General features: G+C 40.3%; 1 protein-coding gene across 1 annotated transcript in view; it reads left to right on the top strand.

Moving 5' to 3' along the window:
- The first annotated feature begins 5,959 nt into the window (after positions 1-5,959).
- plxnc1 (plexin C1) overlaps positions 5,960-15,697 on the top strand; it is a 44,028-nt gene continuing 34,290 nt past the window's right edge. Inside the window, exons 1-2 of the mRNA XM_061714708.1 lie at positions 5,960-7,078; positions 10,145-10,273. Of these exons, the coding sequence (XP_061570692.1) occupies positions 6,035-7,078; positions 10,145-10,273 (1,173 nt within the window). The 5' untranslated portion in view covers positions 5,960-6,034. The remainder of the gene's footprint in view (positions 7,079-10,144; positions 10,274-15,697) is intronic.

Genomic DNA, 15,697 nt, shown 5'->3' with positions numbered 1-15,697 from the left:
GAGCGTACATGCTCTCTCACATGGACCAGCATCTTGGAGGGAGGACAGCGGGGGGCGTGGCCGACCTGTCAAACCTGGCAGGTCGGCCACGCCCTCATAGTAAAAACAGCTGATAAGGACGTTGTCACTTCCCATCACGTGACACTCTGAGGAAGGCGGGAGAACCGCCGAAACTGTCAGACGGAAGCTAAGAAGTCGGAACTTTGTCTGGAAAAAAGAAACCTTAGGATATCTATCTGAAGACATAATGAACATAATACAACAACAACAACAACAACAACAATGCCTTTAACCCTGCAAACTGTAGCTTAAATTATTAGATTGTAATCATTATTTACCATGTTAGCTGAATTATAAGAACTACATCTAGTGCGAAGTAGGTAGCAGTAAATCTTCAGATCTAGAGTCAGATATCTGCTGCTATGACACAAAACACGTTTGTGTTTACCAGATAATGTTTGGTTGTCACTTTAAAACATATTGTGGATCAATAATTGCCTTCTCTTGAACATTACTTTGATCAGTGACATTTGATCCCCACTATCCTGAGAAAGAACTTCCCAGAGTGGACACTGGGTGTCATCTTTTCTCTACTTTACATTTTTGTGTCATAACGTTTCTGGAAAGGTAAACAGATTTATGATCAGCCTTGACACGGTACATCACTGTGAACATATCCCCATAATACTATAACCTAGTGTTTGCTCCTAATGTAGGGTCTGTTTTATGATATATAGTATATAGGCTTAGTTTTATAGAAACAGGAAATGTGTAGGTGAACTTGTAAATCATCTTTGCATTACAAATGTATTGAATTGAATTGATTTCACTCCAGAATTGAAGGACAAATTGAGGATAAAAAAAAAATTGATGCTCTATAATTTTCTGTCATATATTTGAGAAAAAACAATAAATGATCAAATCCTTTGATGGGTGGCAGTTTCCTGGCCCACATGCGGAATCACACAGACAAGGTAAAGGTAAGTTTTTTATTGTCAGTGTAAACAAAAATCAAAGTCACTGGGGAATCTACCTGCAGTGATCAGGATCAGGAGCGGGATGGGAGCAGCAACAGGTCCTGGTGTGAAGCAGGATGGATCCTTGGTCCATGGTGAATACTGGGGCCCCAGAGAGAGAGCGAAGGTCCAGAGAAGAATAAAGGTCCACCTCCAGCGAAAGCTTGACACTGGAGAGCAGTGCAGGCTGGCGAAGCTGAGGACTGAGGCTGTGCTTGGCAGTTCAGAAATCAAGAGGCGCACAAGAGCTTCAGGGAGAAAGTGGCAATCATCCAGTGAGGAGTAGATGTTCCTCGGCTCCTTATAACACCGGCCTCCTTGACGAGATGGTCAGCTCCAGGTGTGCAGCAGCCTGAGCCAGTGGAGCTGTCCAGCAAAGATCCTCTCTGGAAACAGAACTCTTTCTCTCTCACACACACACACACACACACACACACACACACACACACACACACACACACGCGCGCGCGCACACACATATTCTTGTATTTGCCCCTCAGGGGGCCCACCAGTTTTTTGCTCATTTATGGGGTCCACCCTTTCTATTCCAGTGGTTCTACAATGGTGGAAACAGGAACTCTCTCCCTCACACACACACGCGCACACACACACACACACACACACACACACACACACACACACACACACACACACACACACACACACACACACACACACACACACACACACACACACATTCTGTGAGGTTTTATTAGTTGTGCGCTATTCTTAAGTGCAACACTATTACATTTACTCAGGTACCTGAAAAAGTGTTCAACAATTAAAGTTTATCAATTACATAAACCATTAAGTAAAGAAAGTTACATTTAAACTTAAGTTCAGACATATTATATTTACATATATTTATTTAAGCACTGATTGAAATCTAAAGTGCTCAACTTTTGATCCATGTTTTTCATACTTTTTTCTCTTCTTTTTACCAATATCAGTATTTTTTTATTATTACTATTTTTGCTCAGAATCTGGATGCATTCAATCAATCAAACCATTAAAACAACAGACCAAACCCTCATGAGTTTAGAAAATTGCTCGTCATCATTTAAATAATAGTGATAATGGTGACAGCGTTGAAATGAAAGAACCAGCATAGAATGGATACTTTACTTTTGATTGTAGATCGTAGCATAGATGTGACAAATACTCAGGACCAAATGAATGTTGTTTAATAACATTTCATAGAAAGCCTTTAAAAACAGCTGAGCTCATGTTAATGTTGGTGATCGAGTCCAGGTTGATGGTCCAGCCATCACAACGCTGATATACTTTCTGGTTAAAATAAAATTAAAAAAATGTCAGTTTAGTCTGGATAATGTATAAATACTATTAAAACAAGTTAACTAAATTAAACAAATGCATTTGATATCACTAGAGATCATTATTGTCCCTTCTGAGAGAAATGAAGAGTTTCTCTAATTATGGATCAAATCAGTGCTAATGTTTGCTTTTTTCATGTGAGCTTTGGAGTGTTATGTTACTGTTAAGGACAGACTTAGTTATATGACCAAAAAAAAGAAAGCTTTCCAGCCATGGATGGATGGATGGATGGATGGATGGATGGATGGATGGATGGATGGATGGATGGATGGATGGATGGATGGATGGATGGATGGATGGATGGATGGATGTGTTTTGTGCAAGGATTATTGGAAATTTTATGGGTGGGACAGAATATGTAATTTAATTCTGCAATGTCTCTTAGGTGTTATGGGGCTGCGCAGTACGATGAAAAAGGAAGGAAGAGGAAACCTCTATTTTACAGAGGCACAATACACGTCCTACAGAAGAACACAGGTAATCATCAGAGTAATCTAAATGAGCTTTGCATGTCTGATAACTCTATGACGTAGAGGGGATGCCCAGGGAATTCCCTGTGTTTGACAGAATGGGAGAATGGTTAAAACAATTAATTTAAATATCGCTTCTCCACTTCCTGGTTCAAAAGCAATTAAAAATGATATTTTGTGGCTGGACGACACTCTGGCTAAGGTTTGGTTAGGTTAATGCACAACTTATGATTGGTTAGAAGTAGGAAACGCTTGTGGTTTTTGCTAAAAATAATAATTTCCCATCACTTACGCCACCTCCGTCGTCATGGCGGCAGCAAACAACATGGTTAAATACTCAAATTTACGTTAAATACTAGTTAAATACTCGCCGTCAAACTCGCCGTCAAAATACTGTTAAAAATCATCAAAACACCATTTAAACACTGTTAAAACAACGTTAAAAACATGCTTTTACAAACTGACAGTAACAAACACTACCTTGCGCGACAAAAACTCATAATTTAGCCACTATAATAAAGAATAATATATAAATAATAATAATGTCATAATCCGTGTATATCGCACGACCACGGATCCCATTGATTCGCATTGTACAATATCCGTAGTGCTCCCATTAAAACCTCAATAAAACACTGCTAAAACAGCGTTAAAAACATGCTTTTACAAACTGACAGTAATAAACAGTACCTTGCGCGACAAAAACTCATAATTTAGCCACTATAAAAAAGAATAATATATACATAATAATAATGTCCTATTCCGTGTATATATCACGACAACGGATCCCATTGACTTTGCATGGTATCCGTGGTGTTCACACGGAATTATATCACTTTCCGTGTTGGTACCAAGGAAAATAGTGGTAAGAGGTCGTGGGCATTTCACAGATTTTTTTGAGATCAGGTTGTTTCAAACCCATCAATGTACAGATCCAGGAATACGAGCATTGAACATAGTTGGCGATCCACAGATACAATAAAACAGCTCATGAAATGATTTTGCTCTTGCCGATTGTTCGCGTGTACAACATCCAACAGTCAGAAAGTACATTTTTCCCATAAGTAAATCACAATCATTATTTTTCTGACGAATTCAATTATGTCAGAGATCTCAGATTAAAACATTTGTTCTATCATAGTTAGTGACCATGCTCCAGTTACATTCATTTGGAGTCAGGCTTACATAATAATACCACTAGATGGCACTTTAACACATCTCTTCTTAAAGATCCTGAGTGTACTGATTATTTTGAAAAAGATTGAGTGTCCTTCCTAGAAATAAATGATTCCCCAGGGTCATTATCCACACTGCAATGGGAAACAGGTAAGACAGCACTATGAGGTAAAGTCATATCATACTCCATTTATAAAAAGAACAAAAGAGGAGAAACTTAAACTATAACAAAAGATTAAAACACTTGAAACATTGCAGACCTAGGTGGCCGCAGAAGGGCCAAGGCAGCATTTTGTTATTTATATTTAATTATGTTATTTGAATTTATTAGGTAGTCATTTCAAACCCATGAATATGAACATTTCAAACAATTTAAAAAAAGGTTCAATAGTTCAGCAGGGTAAGGGCTTATCTGTATACATTACAGTATGTTTTTGACATTGGCCAATGAACCATGGTAACGTAGTTTTTATGTAAATTTTACACATAAATACTTTTGCATGAATCTGCTATCAATGCACGCATTTGTTCTTCTTTATTGTAGATTTTCGTGAATGAAACACAGGTTTAGAAATTACCAACCACCATAACGACATCGACATTGACAACAACGATATTGATTATTATAATGATAATAATGATGATGATGATGATGATGATGATGATGGTGGTGATGATGATGATGATGATGATGATGATGATGATGATGATGATGATGATGATGATGATGATGATGATGATGATGATGATGATACCATCGTTACCATAGCAACTCAGCAGCGCGCCACCACCCAACTTTAATCCATAACTTAAATGATAAAGTTACAAAATAGCTGTCACTTTTTCTCTCTTTGTGTGGAAATAGAGGTGCGTTACTCAGTGGGAAGTAATAACAAAGATAAAAGGCGACAGGCGGAAACAATAACTATAAAGGTTTAGAAAGATAAAGAATGGAAAATCAAGTAAGTTGTCCATTCTGTTATTGCTCCATAAACCCTGAACAAATTCAAATTCAATATGAATAAATGAATAAGACCACATTTTTCAGATGCAGTTTTTATAGAATAGCAGTAAAAGCGCAATAAAAGAAGAATCCACCTGTCACTGTGTAAGTGCACCTACAAAAGTAAAAAAAAAAAAAAAAGAACCCTATCTGGTTCAAGATTTTGTATATAACCCTCCCAGGTATATTTAAGTGCCATTATAATGTTTATTGAAGAAATATAGTTATTTTGTATCAAAAAAGGAAATAAAACATAAAAATTGAAACCAGCAGCGCCTGCCAGATAATATTTAGTAATCACTTTAAAATATACTATTATGCAGTATTTTTTTGAAGCGCAAGAATAGTATGATCAGTGACATTTAATACGTGGAATCTTAAGAAAGAACTTTCCACAATTTACACTAGATGTCACCTTTGGTCTAAGTCACAGACACTTCTGTATTGTTTATGAAAAAGCCAATGGATTTATGATCATCCTCGAGAGGATATATCATCACCGTGAACACATTAAAAGCAGTTATACTATAACCCATTGTTGGCTTTTAATGTGGGACAAATGTCGTAATATAATGTTGGCTCACTTTTATAGAAACGACAAATGTACAGGTAAAAATGTTGCAAATCTTTACAATGTAAGTAGTATAGAATATTTTTTTGAAGTATTTACTGCACTGTATTCCTGTGTTTATATAATTAGCTGTAATTTATCAGCTGATAGTGGCCAGTGTGTTCCAGTTAAGAGATGTATTTCTGCAGCCCACACAGAAAGTGCACGGATTGCCACTCTTGTGAGTGAGCCACTAATGTACCAATACAATGAGCCAGTCTGCTTCTGTATCAAGGTTTCTCCTTGGACCTCATACACTTTGTTTGGTCATGTCACTCACAACCATGAATTATCACAAATGTAGCAGTTCCGCTCTCCTCCCACTTTCTGCACTTCTCCTTTCAGCGGATCACTGCGCTTTTACGCAGACACTTTTACACAGACACTTTGCCCAGCAGCAGAGTGTCATGCAGAACGTGGTTGGATGAATGGGTTGCAGAAACACCAGACTCGAAGCTACAAGATGATCCTGCTTCTCGGTCTGATGGCTTTTCTTTGGGTTGAAACGGCTCAATGTCTGGAGGAAGATGAAGGTTTCACTTTTGAAGGAGAAATCCGCCACTTGGCTGTGGCCACCAACACGGTTTACATCTCTACAGACGAGAAGCTGTACCAGCTGAGCCACGACCTGAGGCTGGTCCGCAGTCTGATCCAGAGAGGGACTCTGAAGGACGGAGACCAGCAGGGCGAAAAGGAGTTTCACCGGGTTTCTGACACGAATGCATTGAATGCAAACTTGAGCATTAACCTCTTATTACCATTTGTTAAGAATGACACGCTGGTCACCTGCGGTGCCCCTAACAACAGTTGCGGTTACTGTGAGGTTCTGGACCTGAAGAATATTTCTAACCTTGTTTACAGTGAAAACATCCAGATGGGACCCCTGAAGCGCAGCAACGCGTCCATCAGCCTTCTGGTGGATGTGAAGAAAAACTCAGGTCTGACAGAAACTTATATTCTGACGGCCATTGAGAAACGTAAAGATGAGTCTAAGGAGATCAAGTGCAGCTCCAACATCGAGACCATCAACCTTCACAACGTGATTGACAGACAGGATGGAGGCATATTTTCTTTACAGGGTGGCTCTGAATATGCTGTGATCAAAAGTGAAGGAATTGTGGAGTTTGTGGACGGATTTCAGATCAACTCAACAGTGTATCTGCTCTCCAACGTGCGTTCAAGCGATCAGAACAACAAGGTCCATCTCAGTTGGTTTGTGAGTCAAACAAGTAAAGTGGACACTTTGAAGTCTCTGCGGGGCGTTTATCTCAGTGTCTCTGATGGAGGTGAAGGCAGCAGACTGCTGGCCTCCTCGGTCATCTCTGATGGACAGCCGGTGCTTTGGAGCGGTGTGTTCAGTGTGGACGGAGGACAAGCCAACACGGAGCTGGTGGTGTTTGACATCAGTCCTGATCTAAGCATCGCGACCAACACAAATCCACACTTCACCACCAAGGAGCACAAAGTGGTGAGGCTGGGTATCTCTTGCTAAATGGACATGTATAAGCTTGTTAGGATGTTTTTAAAAACAGAGTCTTCTTTATTTGTTGATGCAGGTCGAAGTTGGAAGTGAGACATTGTCCTCTATTAATTTACAGAATTAATAAAGTTAAAAATCTAGAATTACAGCATTCATGAGTTTTCAGTTTTAATTATATAAAGAAAATAATGTAAAAACCTGAGACAATTTAATCATACCTTTTAATTATCAGTTGCATTAATAGATCACCTCGGTAATGTAATAAATATGCAAAAAGCTTGAAACCTCACCTTAATCTAAATTGCACATAAACTGAGAGAATAGGTTGAATTTATATCATATTTTACTTAGATGCGACGGCTTGAAGTTGTGGTCGCAAGGTCTCCGGTGCCTGTCGTGGCGGCAATCCTAGAACCCGGTGGTGGACACCGGAAGTACAGGATGCCGTCAGACTGAAGAAGGAGTCCTAGCGGGCCATGTTGGCCTGTGGGACTCCTGACGCAGTAGATAGGTAACGGCAGGCCAAGCGAGCCGCAGCTCGGGCAGTCCTGGAGGCAAAAACTCGGGTCTGGGAGGAGTTCGGTGATGCCATGGAAGAAGACATTCGTTCGGCGCCTCAGAAGGGGGAAACAGTACTCTGCAGGCACCGTTTATGGTGTGGGTGGGGAGCTGTTGACCTCAACTGGGGACATCGTCGGACGGTGTAAGGAATACTTTGAGGATCTCCTCAACCCGACTGAAATAACTTCCACTGAGGAAGCAGAGGGTGAGGACTCGGGGACGTGCTCGTCCATCACCCAAGCCGAGGTCACTGAGGTAGTTCGTAAGCTCCTCAGTGGCCGGGCACCGGGGGTGGATGAGATTCGTCCTGAGTACCTCAAGTCTCTGGATGTCTTAGGGCTGTCTTGGTTGACACGCCTCTGCGACATTGCATGGAGGAAGGGACAGTCCCGCTGGAGTGGCAAACCGGGGTGGTGGTCCCTCTTTTAAAAAACCGGAGAGTGTACCGGAGAGCAACTATAGGGGGATCACACTTCTCAGCCTCCCTGGGAAAGTCTACGCCAGGGTACTGGAGAGGAGAATATGGCCGATAGTTGAACCTCGGATTCAGGAGGAACAATGCGGTTTTCGTCCCGGTCGCAGAACACTGGACCAGCTGTACATCCTCCGCAGGGTGCTCGAGGGTTCATGGGAATTTGCCCAACCAGTCTACATGTGCTTTGTGGATCTGGAGAGCGCATTTGACCGTGTCCCTCGTGCCATTCTGTGGGGGGTGCTCAGTGAGTATGGAGTCCGGGACCCTCTATTAAGGGCAGTCCGGGACCCTCTATTAAGGGCTGCCCCCCCCCCTGGTCATCCCGCTGCTGCTTCCACATGCCTGCTGTGTGCTGCTGATGTCCCCGACCCCCCCAGCCTGGCCTTCGGCAGGAGGGTCCCCCCTTATGATCCAGGTCCTGGTCCAGGTTTCTTCCCTCCTAAAGGGGAGTTTTTCCTTGCCACTGTTTGGCTTAAGGCTTTTCTCCCACTAGGGGAGTTTTTACCTGCCATTGTTTATGTAATAATTGCTCGGGGGTCATGTTCTGGGTAAGCGTCCGGAAAGCGTCTAGAGACAACATCTGTTGTATTAGACGCTAAACAAATAAAATTGAATTGAATTGAATTGAATTGAATTGAATTGAATTTAATTTAATTTAATTTAATCCAGTTTGGGAACCACAGGATTTCATCTCTGCTTTTTGCGGATGATGTTGTCCTGTTGGCTTCATCAGACCGGGACCTTCAGCATGTGCTGGAGCGGTTTGAGGCCGAGTGCAACTCGGAGGGGAGAGAATCAGCACCTCCAAAACCGAGGCCATGGTTCTCCACCGGGAAAGGGTGGCGTGCCTTCTCCGGGTGGGTGGAGAAGTCCTGCCTCAGGTGGAGGAGTTCAAATGTCTCGGGGTCTTGTTCACAAGTGAGGGAACGATGGAGCGTGAGATTGACAGACGGATCGGTTATGCGGTAGGTGTACCAGACCGTCCTGGTGAAGAAGGAGCTGAGACGAAAGGCGAAGCTCTCGATTTACCGGTCAATCTACGCCCCTACCCTCACCTATGGTCATGAACTTTGGGTAGTGACCGAAAGGACAAGATCCCGGATACAAGCGGCCGAGATGACTTTCCTCCGCAGGGTGGCTGGACGCTCCCTTAGAGATAGGGTGAGGAGTTCGGTCACCCGGGAGGAGCTCGGAGTCGAGCCGCTGCTCCTTCACATTGAGAGGAGTCAGCTGAGGTGGCTTGGGCATCTGTACCGGATCCTCCTGGACGCCTCCCTAGGGAGGTGTTCCAGGCATGTCCCTCCTCCCTAGGGAGGTGTTCCAGGCATGTCCCACCGGGAGGAGACCCCGGGCAAGACTCAGGACACGCTGGAGAGACTATGTCTCTCGGCTGGCCTGGGAACGTCTCGGACTCCCCTCGGAAGAGCTGGAGGAAGTGTCTGGGGTGAAGGAAGTCTGGGCATCCCTGCTGAGGCTGCTGCCCCCGCGACCCGGTTCTGGATAAGCAGCGGAAAATGGATGGATGGATGGATGGATTTTACTTAGATGATATAAAATATACTTTTCAGTAAGGTATTAATTGGATATTTCCACAATTTTAATTTAAAAGACCAAAGACCGGTGTCCACATTGTCTCTCAAACCTGATGAGTTTTTCATGTGCACAGTTTAAGAAGTGAATGGAGGAAGAGTTTTGAATAAATATCTGTTTAGAATAACCGACAGGAATTTAACTAATTTTGTTACTAAATAAACTAAAATATCTGTTTTATCTTTGAGTTTTTAACTTATTTATTTTGACTTTCTTACTTTACCAATCATATTTCCTTCTCTGTGCTTCACATAGAAACCAGAAATATAAACTATCCATTGCAGGCTAGAGACTTGAAATACACTTGATCCACTTCTGTGTCACTGCAACTGTGTAATTAATGTAACCTTGATTAATGGTGGATTATTTTAATCTTTGTCACATCCATATATTTCACACCTGATAATCATTGTGTTTCTATTTCTAAGTCACAACTTAAGACCCTGAGACCGAAGACGGTGCTCTTCAAGCAGACCTTTATGACCTCTGTGGCGGCAGTGAGGCAGAAGGCCTGGATGGTTTTCTTCATTGGAACAGGAGATGGACAGCTCATCAAGGTTTGTAAAATAAAAGTAACTACCGTCTTAAGTAGGAAGAAGGGTAACACTTTATAATAACTATCCGTTATAACTAGTTAATAGATAATTAGTAAACAGTTAATTAATAAGCTATTAATGAGTTGTGAAGTATAACAGTCTGTTAATGATTCATAATGGTGCTTATAGATAGTTAATAGGTTATTAATAAACTGATAGTTAATGAGTTCTAAATGACTTGCTAAATAACAGTTAACAGTTTGATAAGGATTTATAACTGCCTTATAGATAGTCAATAGATAACTTACAAGCTGTTAGTTAACGAGTTATGAATGACTTGTTAACTGTATGTTAATGATTTATACCTATATCTTATAAATTAGTAATAGATCATGAGTAAATCACTTACTAATGACTTGTTAGGTATCAGTTAATAACTTGTTAAGAATCAGTTAATAGTTTATATACGTTATTGGGACGTTATTCTAAAGTTGCAACTATTCCTCATTTATTAATTGTTAGTAAATGAGGAATAGTTGCAACTTTAGAATAACGTCCCAATAACACACATAACCTAATAACTAATACTTAACTAATATATTAACTCACACTTTACAGATCAGTTCTTAATAGTTTGTTAACCATCTACCAATACCAGTGAAACTTTGTAGAACAGCAAGTGGATGGAACCATAATTTGATGTGATATTTAAAGTATCAAATTTTTGTACCTTAACCTTGTTTAACCCATAGGCTTTTCTGTGTACTGTATTTTACCAAAGAAACACCACGGATGAAATTTTGAACATTGTGTTTTATTTATTGACACATACTGAGCCATCACATGGCAGAACAGCAGTATACAAGGTTTGGACACTTTTTGTGCAAGACATAAAAACAACATAAAAACAAAATAAATCTACTAATATGAACATGTCTTAGCACAACTTGGACCCTCTATACTAAGTGAACCAGACCCGAGCTACAACCGAACTGCTGTCCACGTGCGCAGCAGGGTCCACAAGAGTAGTTTTCTTTTTACTCGAAGTACCCGCTGTTGACTTCTTTCCCTTTCTCCCGACAGTACCTGGATTTATCTCGGTATTTTGCGCATCGCTACTGGGAACACTGCTGTCGGACATTTTACTAGACCGTGTATTCATCCTGTTCACGGTACAGCTGCCTAATGCTAGTTGCCCATCCAGTGAGCTTGCTGAGCGAGTGAAGGCGTGTCTGGGCGTGTCCTCTCTAGGTTGTCACCGGTTGTCACTCATCAAAGTACAGTGTGATGCGGGGTGATTGACAAGGTGACAACCAGCCAATATGATGGAGGAGGCCGGGTGGCTCCTCCCCCAGCCCATGAGACAATTATGATTGGCTTGTTTCCCCCTCGTCACCCCCGACCTATAATACAATTCAAACATGTAAATTGGCCGGAGCTAGTCCAGAGACTCGGGAAGCTGAGTGACGTGTGTGGAAATAACAGAGGATGTTCAATGTTCAACATTTCATCCGTGGTGTTTCTTTGGTAAAATACAGTACACAGAAAAGCCTATGGGTTAAACAAGGTTAAGGTACAAAAATGTGATACTTTAAATATCACATCAAATTATAGTTCCATCCACTTGCTGTTCTACAAAGTTTCACTGATATTGGTAGATGGTTAACAAACTATTAAGAACTGATCTGTAAAGTGTGAGTTAATATATTAGTTAAGTATTAGTTATTAGGTTATGTGTGTTATTGGGACGTTATTCTAAAGTTGCAACTATTCCTCATTTACTAACAATTAATAAATAGTTGCAACTTTAGAATAACGTCCCAATAACGTATATAAACTATTAACTGATTCTTAACAAGTCATTAACTGATACCTAACAAGTCATTAACTGATACCTAACAAGTCATTAGTAAGTGATTTACTCATGATCTATTACTAATTTATAAGATATAGGTATAAATCATTAACATACAATTAACAAGTCATTCATAACTTGTTAACTAACAGCTTGTAAGTTATCTATTGACTATCTATAAGGCAGTTATAAATCCTTATCAAACTGTTAACTGTTATTTAGCAAGTCATTTAGAACTCATTAACTATCAGTTTATTAATGACCTATTAACTATCTATAAGCACCATTATGAATCATTAACAGACTGTTAACAAATACTTCACAACTCATTAATAGCTTATTAATTAACTGTTTACTAATGATCTATTAACTAGTTATAATGGATAGTTATTATAAAGTGTTACCGGAAGAGGTATAGAAAATACTCAGACTAATGCTTTGTAGAAAGAAGCAACATCAGGAATCAAGCTGTTTTTTTACTTTAACAAAGTTGTATCTGTAGATTATTGTTCATAGTCACGGTAAGGAAAGATTTTTTTTGTTTCTATTTAAATTGTTTTTTTTCTTGTACCAAACAAAATTTACAGAGTATTTTTTTTCCACTGGTAAATCCAGACGAAGATGTACTTTTCAGTTTAGAACATAATTTATTTCAGAAAGTGATAAATGAAGCAAAATGTCTTGCTTTATTCTTGATAGATGATGGCCAGTTGATTGTAATTTGTTTTCAGTATTTCATCAGCCACTTCTCTACCACATGATCCCTTTACATGTTGTTCAAACCATTTAGAAAATAAAGTGGTCAACAACTAGCAGATTCTTAAAGATTTAATCACGTGGAACAGAAGACTGGAAACAGTCTGTTGGACACAACAGATCGATTTAACCTTCATGTGTGTTTCTCCTTAAGACCAGCAAGTTCCTCTGAAACAGAAATTTGGCAAAACTGTTAAAATAGCTACAATCCAAGTAGCTGATATAGATGTGGAAGAAAAAATGAGGTTCAATTGTTGAATGTGGAAATAATTATACAATAACATTTATTAAGAGTTTTTAAGCTGAAGAAACCATTTACATGATGAGCAACACAAACCTAGCTGCATCACATCCTGATACTGATGTAGTGTGCTACACAGGAACAAGAAGTGTCATAAAATAGAAATGGCAGCTGTGTTTCAAGTTGACTTTTTTCCTGTGGTGGTTTGAAGCCTGACCGATGTCGAAGGTGAAGTAGCATCTCTGTTAGAAGCACACAACACTAAAGGATTAAGGTTGTGGATCAAGGCTGGTTCCGTTCAGGTCAACAGGACCACCTCACCTGGAGCTAACAGAAAGCACTCGACCCCCTGACTGTGTCAAAGGTTTTGTCTATCAGTGTTGGGGGTAACGCGTTACAAAAGTAACGCAATTACAGTAATGTATTACTATTTGCTGTAACGCAGTAATATAACGCATTACTAATAAATTTTCGGTAATATTTTACTCGTTACAATCTAAGTAGCGCGCGTTACAACGCATTTTAACCCGTTTAGCTGTTGTTTTTTAAAGAATTCACCAACACCGCGTCCGCGAGACATCCCGACAACAGAAAAAAGCGTTGGGAACGCGGCGCGGCGGAACGTAGCTGTTTGTGTGGGGACTGTTCAGTGAGCAGAGCCGGCAGGGAAAAGTCAACAGTGCGGCGTGTCCACGTGTAACTTAAATCTACCATGGCCCCAGCGTTAGGGCTCGGCCAAGTGAGGCTTTATTAATATATGGGCTTTATACATTTATTAAATATATATGAGTCGGCGAGGAGCTGCGCGCGGCGAGGAGCACGAGCCGGGCTCACAGTCAGTCGCGCTGTGAGAGCGGATTTATGGTTCCGCGTTAAATCGACACAGAGCTTTCGCCGTAGGGTACGCAGTAGTTCGCGTAACCCACGGCGTATGGCCTGCGTTGGTGTAACGCGGAACCATAAATCAGCCTTAAACCACACCTGCAGCCCATCAGGAGGAGAGGTTAAAACAGCTGCGAGTTGTTGATTGCTGGTTCGTTTTGTTAACTCTGAGAGCTTTATTGGTTTGTTTGTTAGCTTGCTGGTGTTTTTTTTCTCTCTGGGAGTTATTTATGAAGAAGTTCTGAGTTCCGTGTGAGCAGTATTCGAGTTGAGGGGGGATGAGGGGTGATGTGATGGCACCCCCCCTGAAATTAAAACGGTCCAAATCACCCCCCCCCTGAAATAAAAACGGTCCAAATCATCCCCCCTGAAATAAAAACAGTCCAAATCATCCCCCCTGAAATAAAAACGGTCCAAATCATCCTGAAATAAAAACGGTCCAAATCATCCCCCCTGAAATAAAAACGGTCCAAATCATCCCTGAAATAAAAACGGTCCAAATCATCCCCCCTGAAATAAAAACGGTCCAAATCATCCCCCCCTGAAATAAAAACAGTCCAAATCATCCCCCCTGACATAAAAACGGTCCAAATCATCCCCCCCCTGAAATAAAAACGGTCCAAATCATCCCCCCTGAAATAAAAACGGTCCAAATCATCCCCCCTGAAATAAAAACGGTCCAAATCATCCCCCCTGAAATAAAAACGGTCCAAATCATCCCTGAAATAAAAACGGTCCAAATCATCCCCCCTGAAATAAAAACGGTCCAAATCATCCCCCCTGTAAAACGGCCATCCCCCCTTTCCATCCCTTATGTCATTTCATCAATGAATGTGGTTTTACTGCTATTTCAACATTTAGAGTCATCACCAGAAAAATAACTTATTTGACAATTTTCACCTGTTTCAAGTAAATTTTCACTTGAAATAAGTAGAAAAATCTGCCAGTGGGACAAGATTTATCTTTTTTTGCTATTTTGTTGATAGTAACTCAAAAGTAATACACAAGTAGTGTAACGCATTACAATTCAGATATAGTAATATTGTAATGTAACTAATTACTTTCAAATGACAGTAACTAGTAATATATAATGTATTATATTTTGGATGTAACTTGCCCAACACTGTTGTCTATAAAGGTTATAAGCAAAATGACAAGGGTTCAATCTGCCTTCACCACACACTATGGGTTCACCACATACCAGAAATGTTTATGACTTCATGTATGGAAGTAAATCTGTCATCATCATCGGATTTTGAATGAAAAAAGTGTTTGAATTTCTAGCACTTCATATTTATGCATTGAAATTATGTATCTGAATGTTTTCCAACGTTAAAATATTTAACCCAAGGAAGAGCAATCGATTCTAGATTCAAGATCGGGAGCGTGTGTCAAGTAGGGGTGTAACGATACACTAATCTCACGATACGATACACGATATTGTAACTATAACGATACGATATTATAGCAGTATTTTTTTAACAACCTTGAATGAGGAACATATGACTGGAAAAAAATTGTCTTTTATTTGAAAGATACAAAATACAAAATAATGCTGTGCGTTTGCCCTATTGTTACAGTTTGTAATGCTTTATAACTGTTTAAGTTTTAAAGAGAAAGCCAGGCCAACCATTTTCCACAAACTGAACTAAAAGTAAATGTCAGGTTTGCATTATGCATCTTCAGTTTCATACAAGTAAAGATATTTTGC

Source organism: Cololabis saira, chromosome 23 (assembly GCF_033807715.1).
Source record: "Cololabis saira isolate AMF1-May2022 chromosome 23, fColSai1.1, whole genome shotgun sequence".
Taxonomy (NCBI): domain Eukaryota; kingdom Metazoa; phylum Chordata; class Actinopteri; order Beloniformes; family Belonidae; genus Cololabis; species Cololabis saira.
Note: the sequence above shows the minus strand (reverse complement) of the source record. Positions and strands in the feature narration are given on the sequence as shown.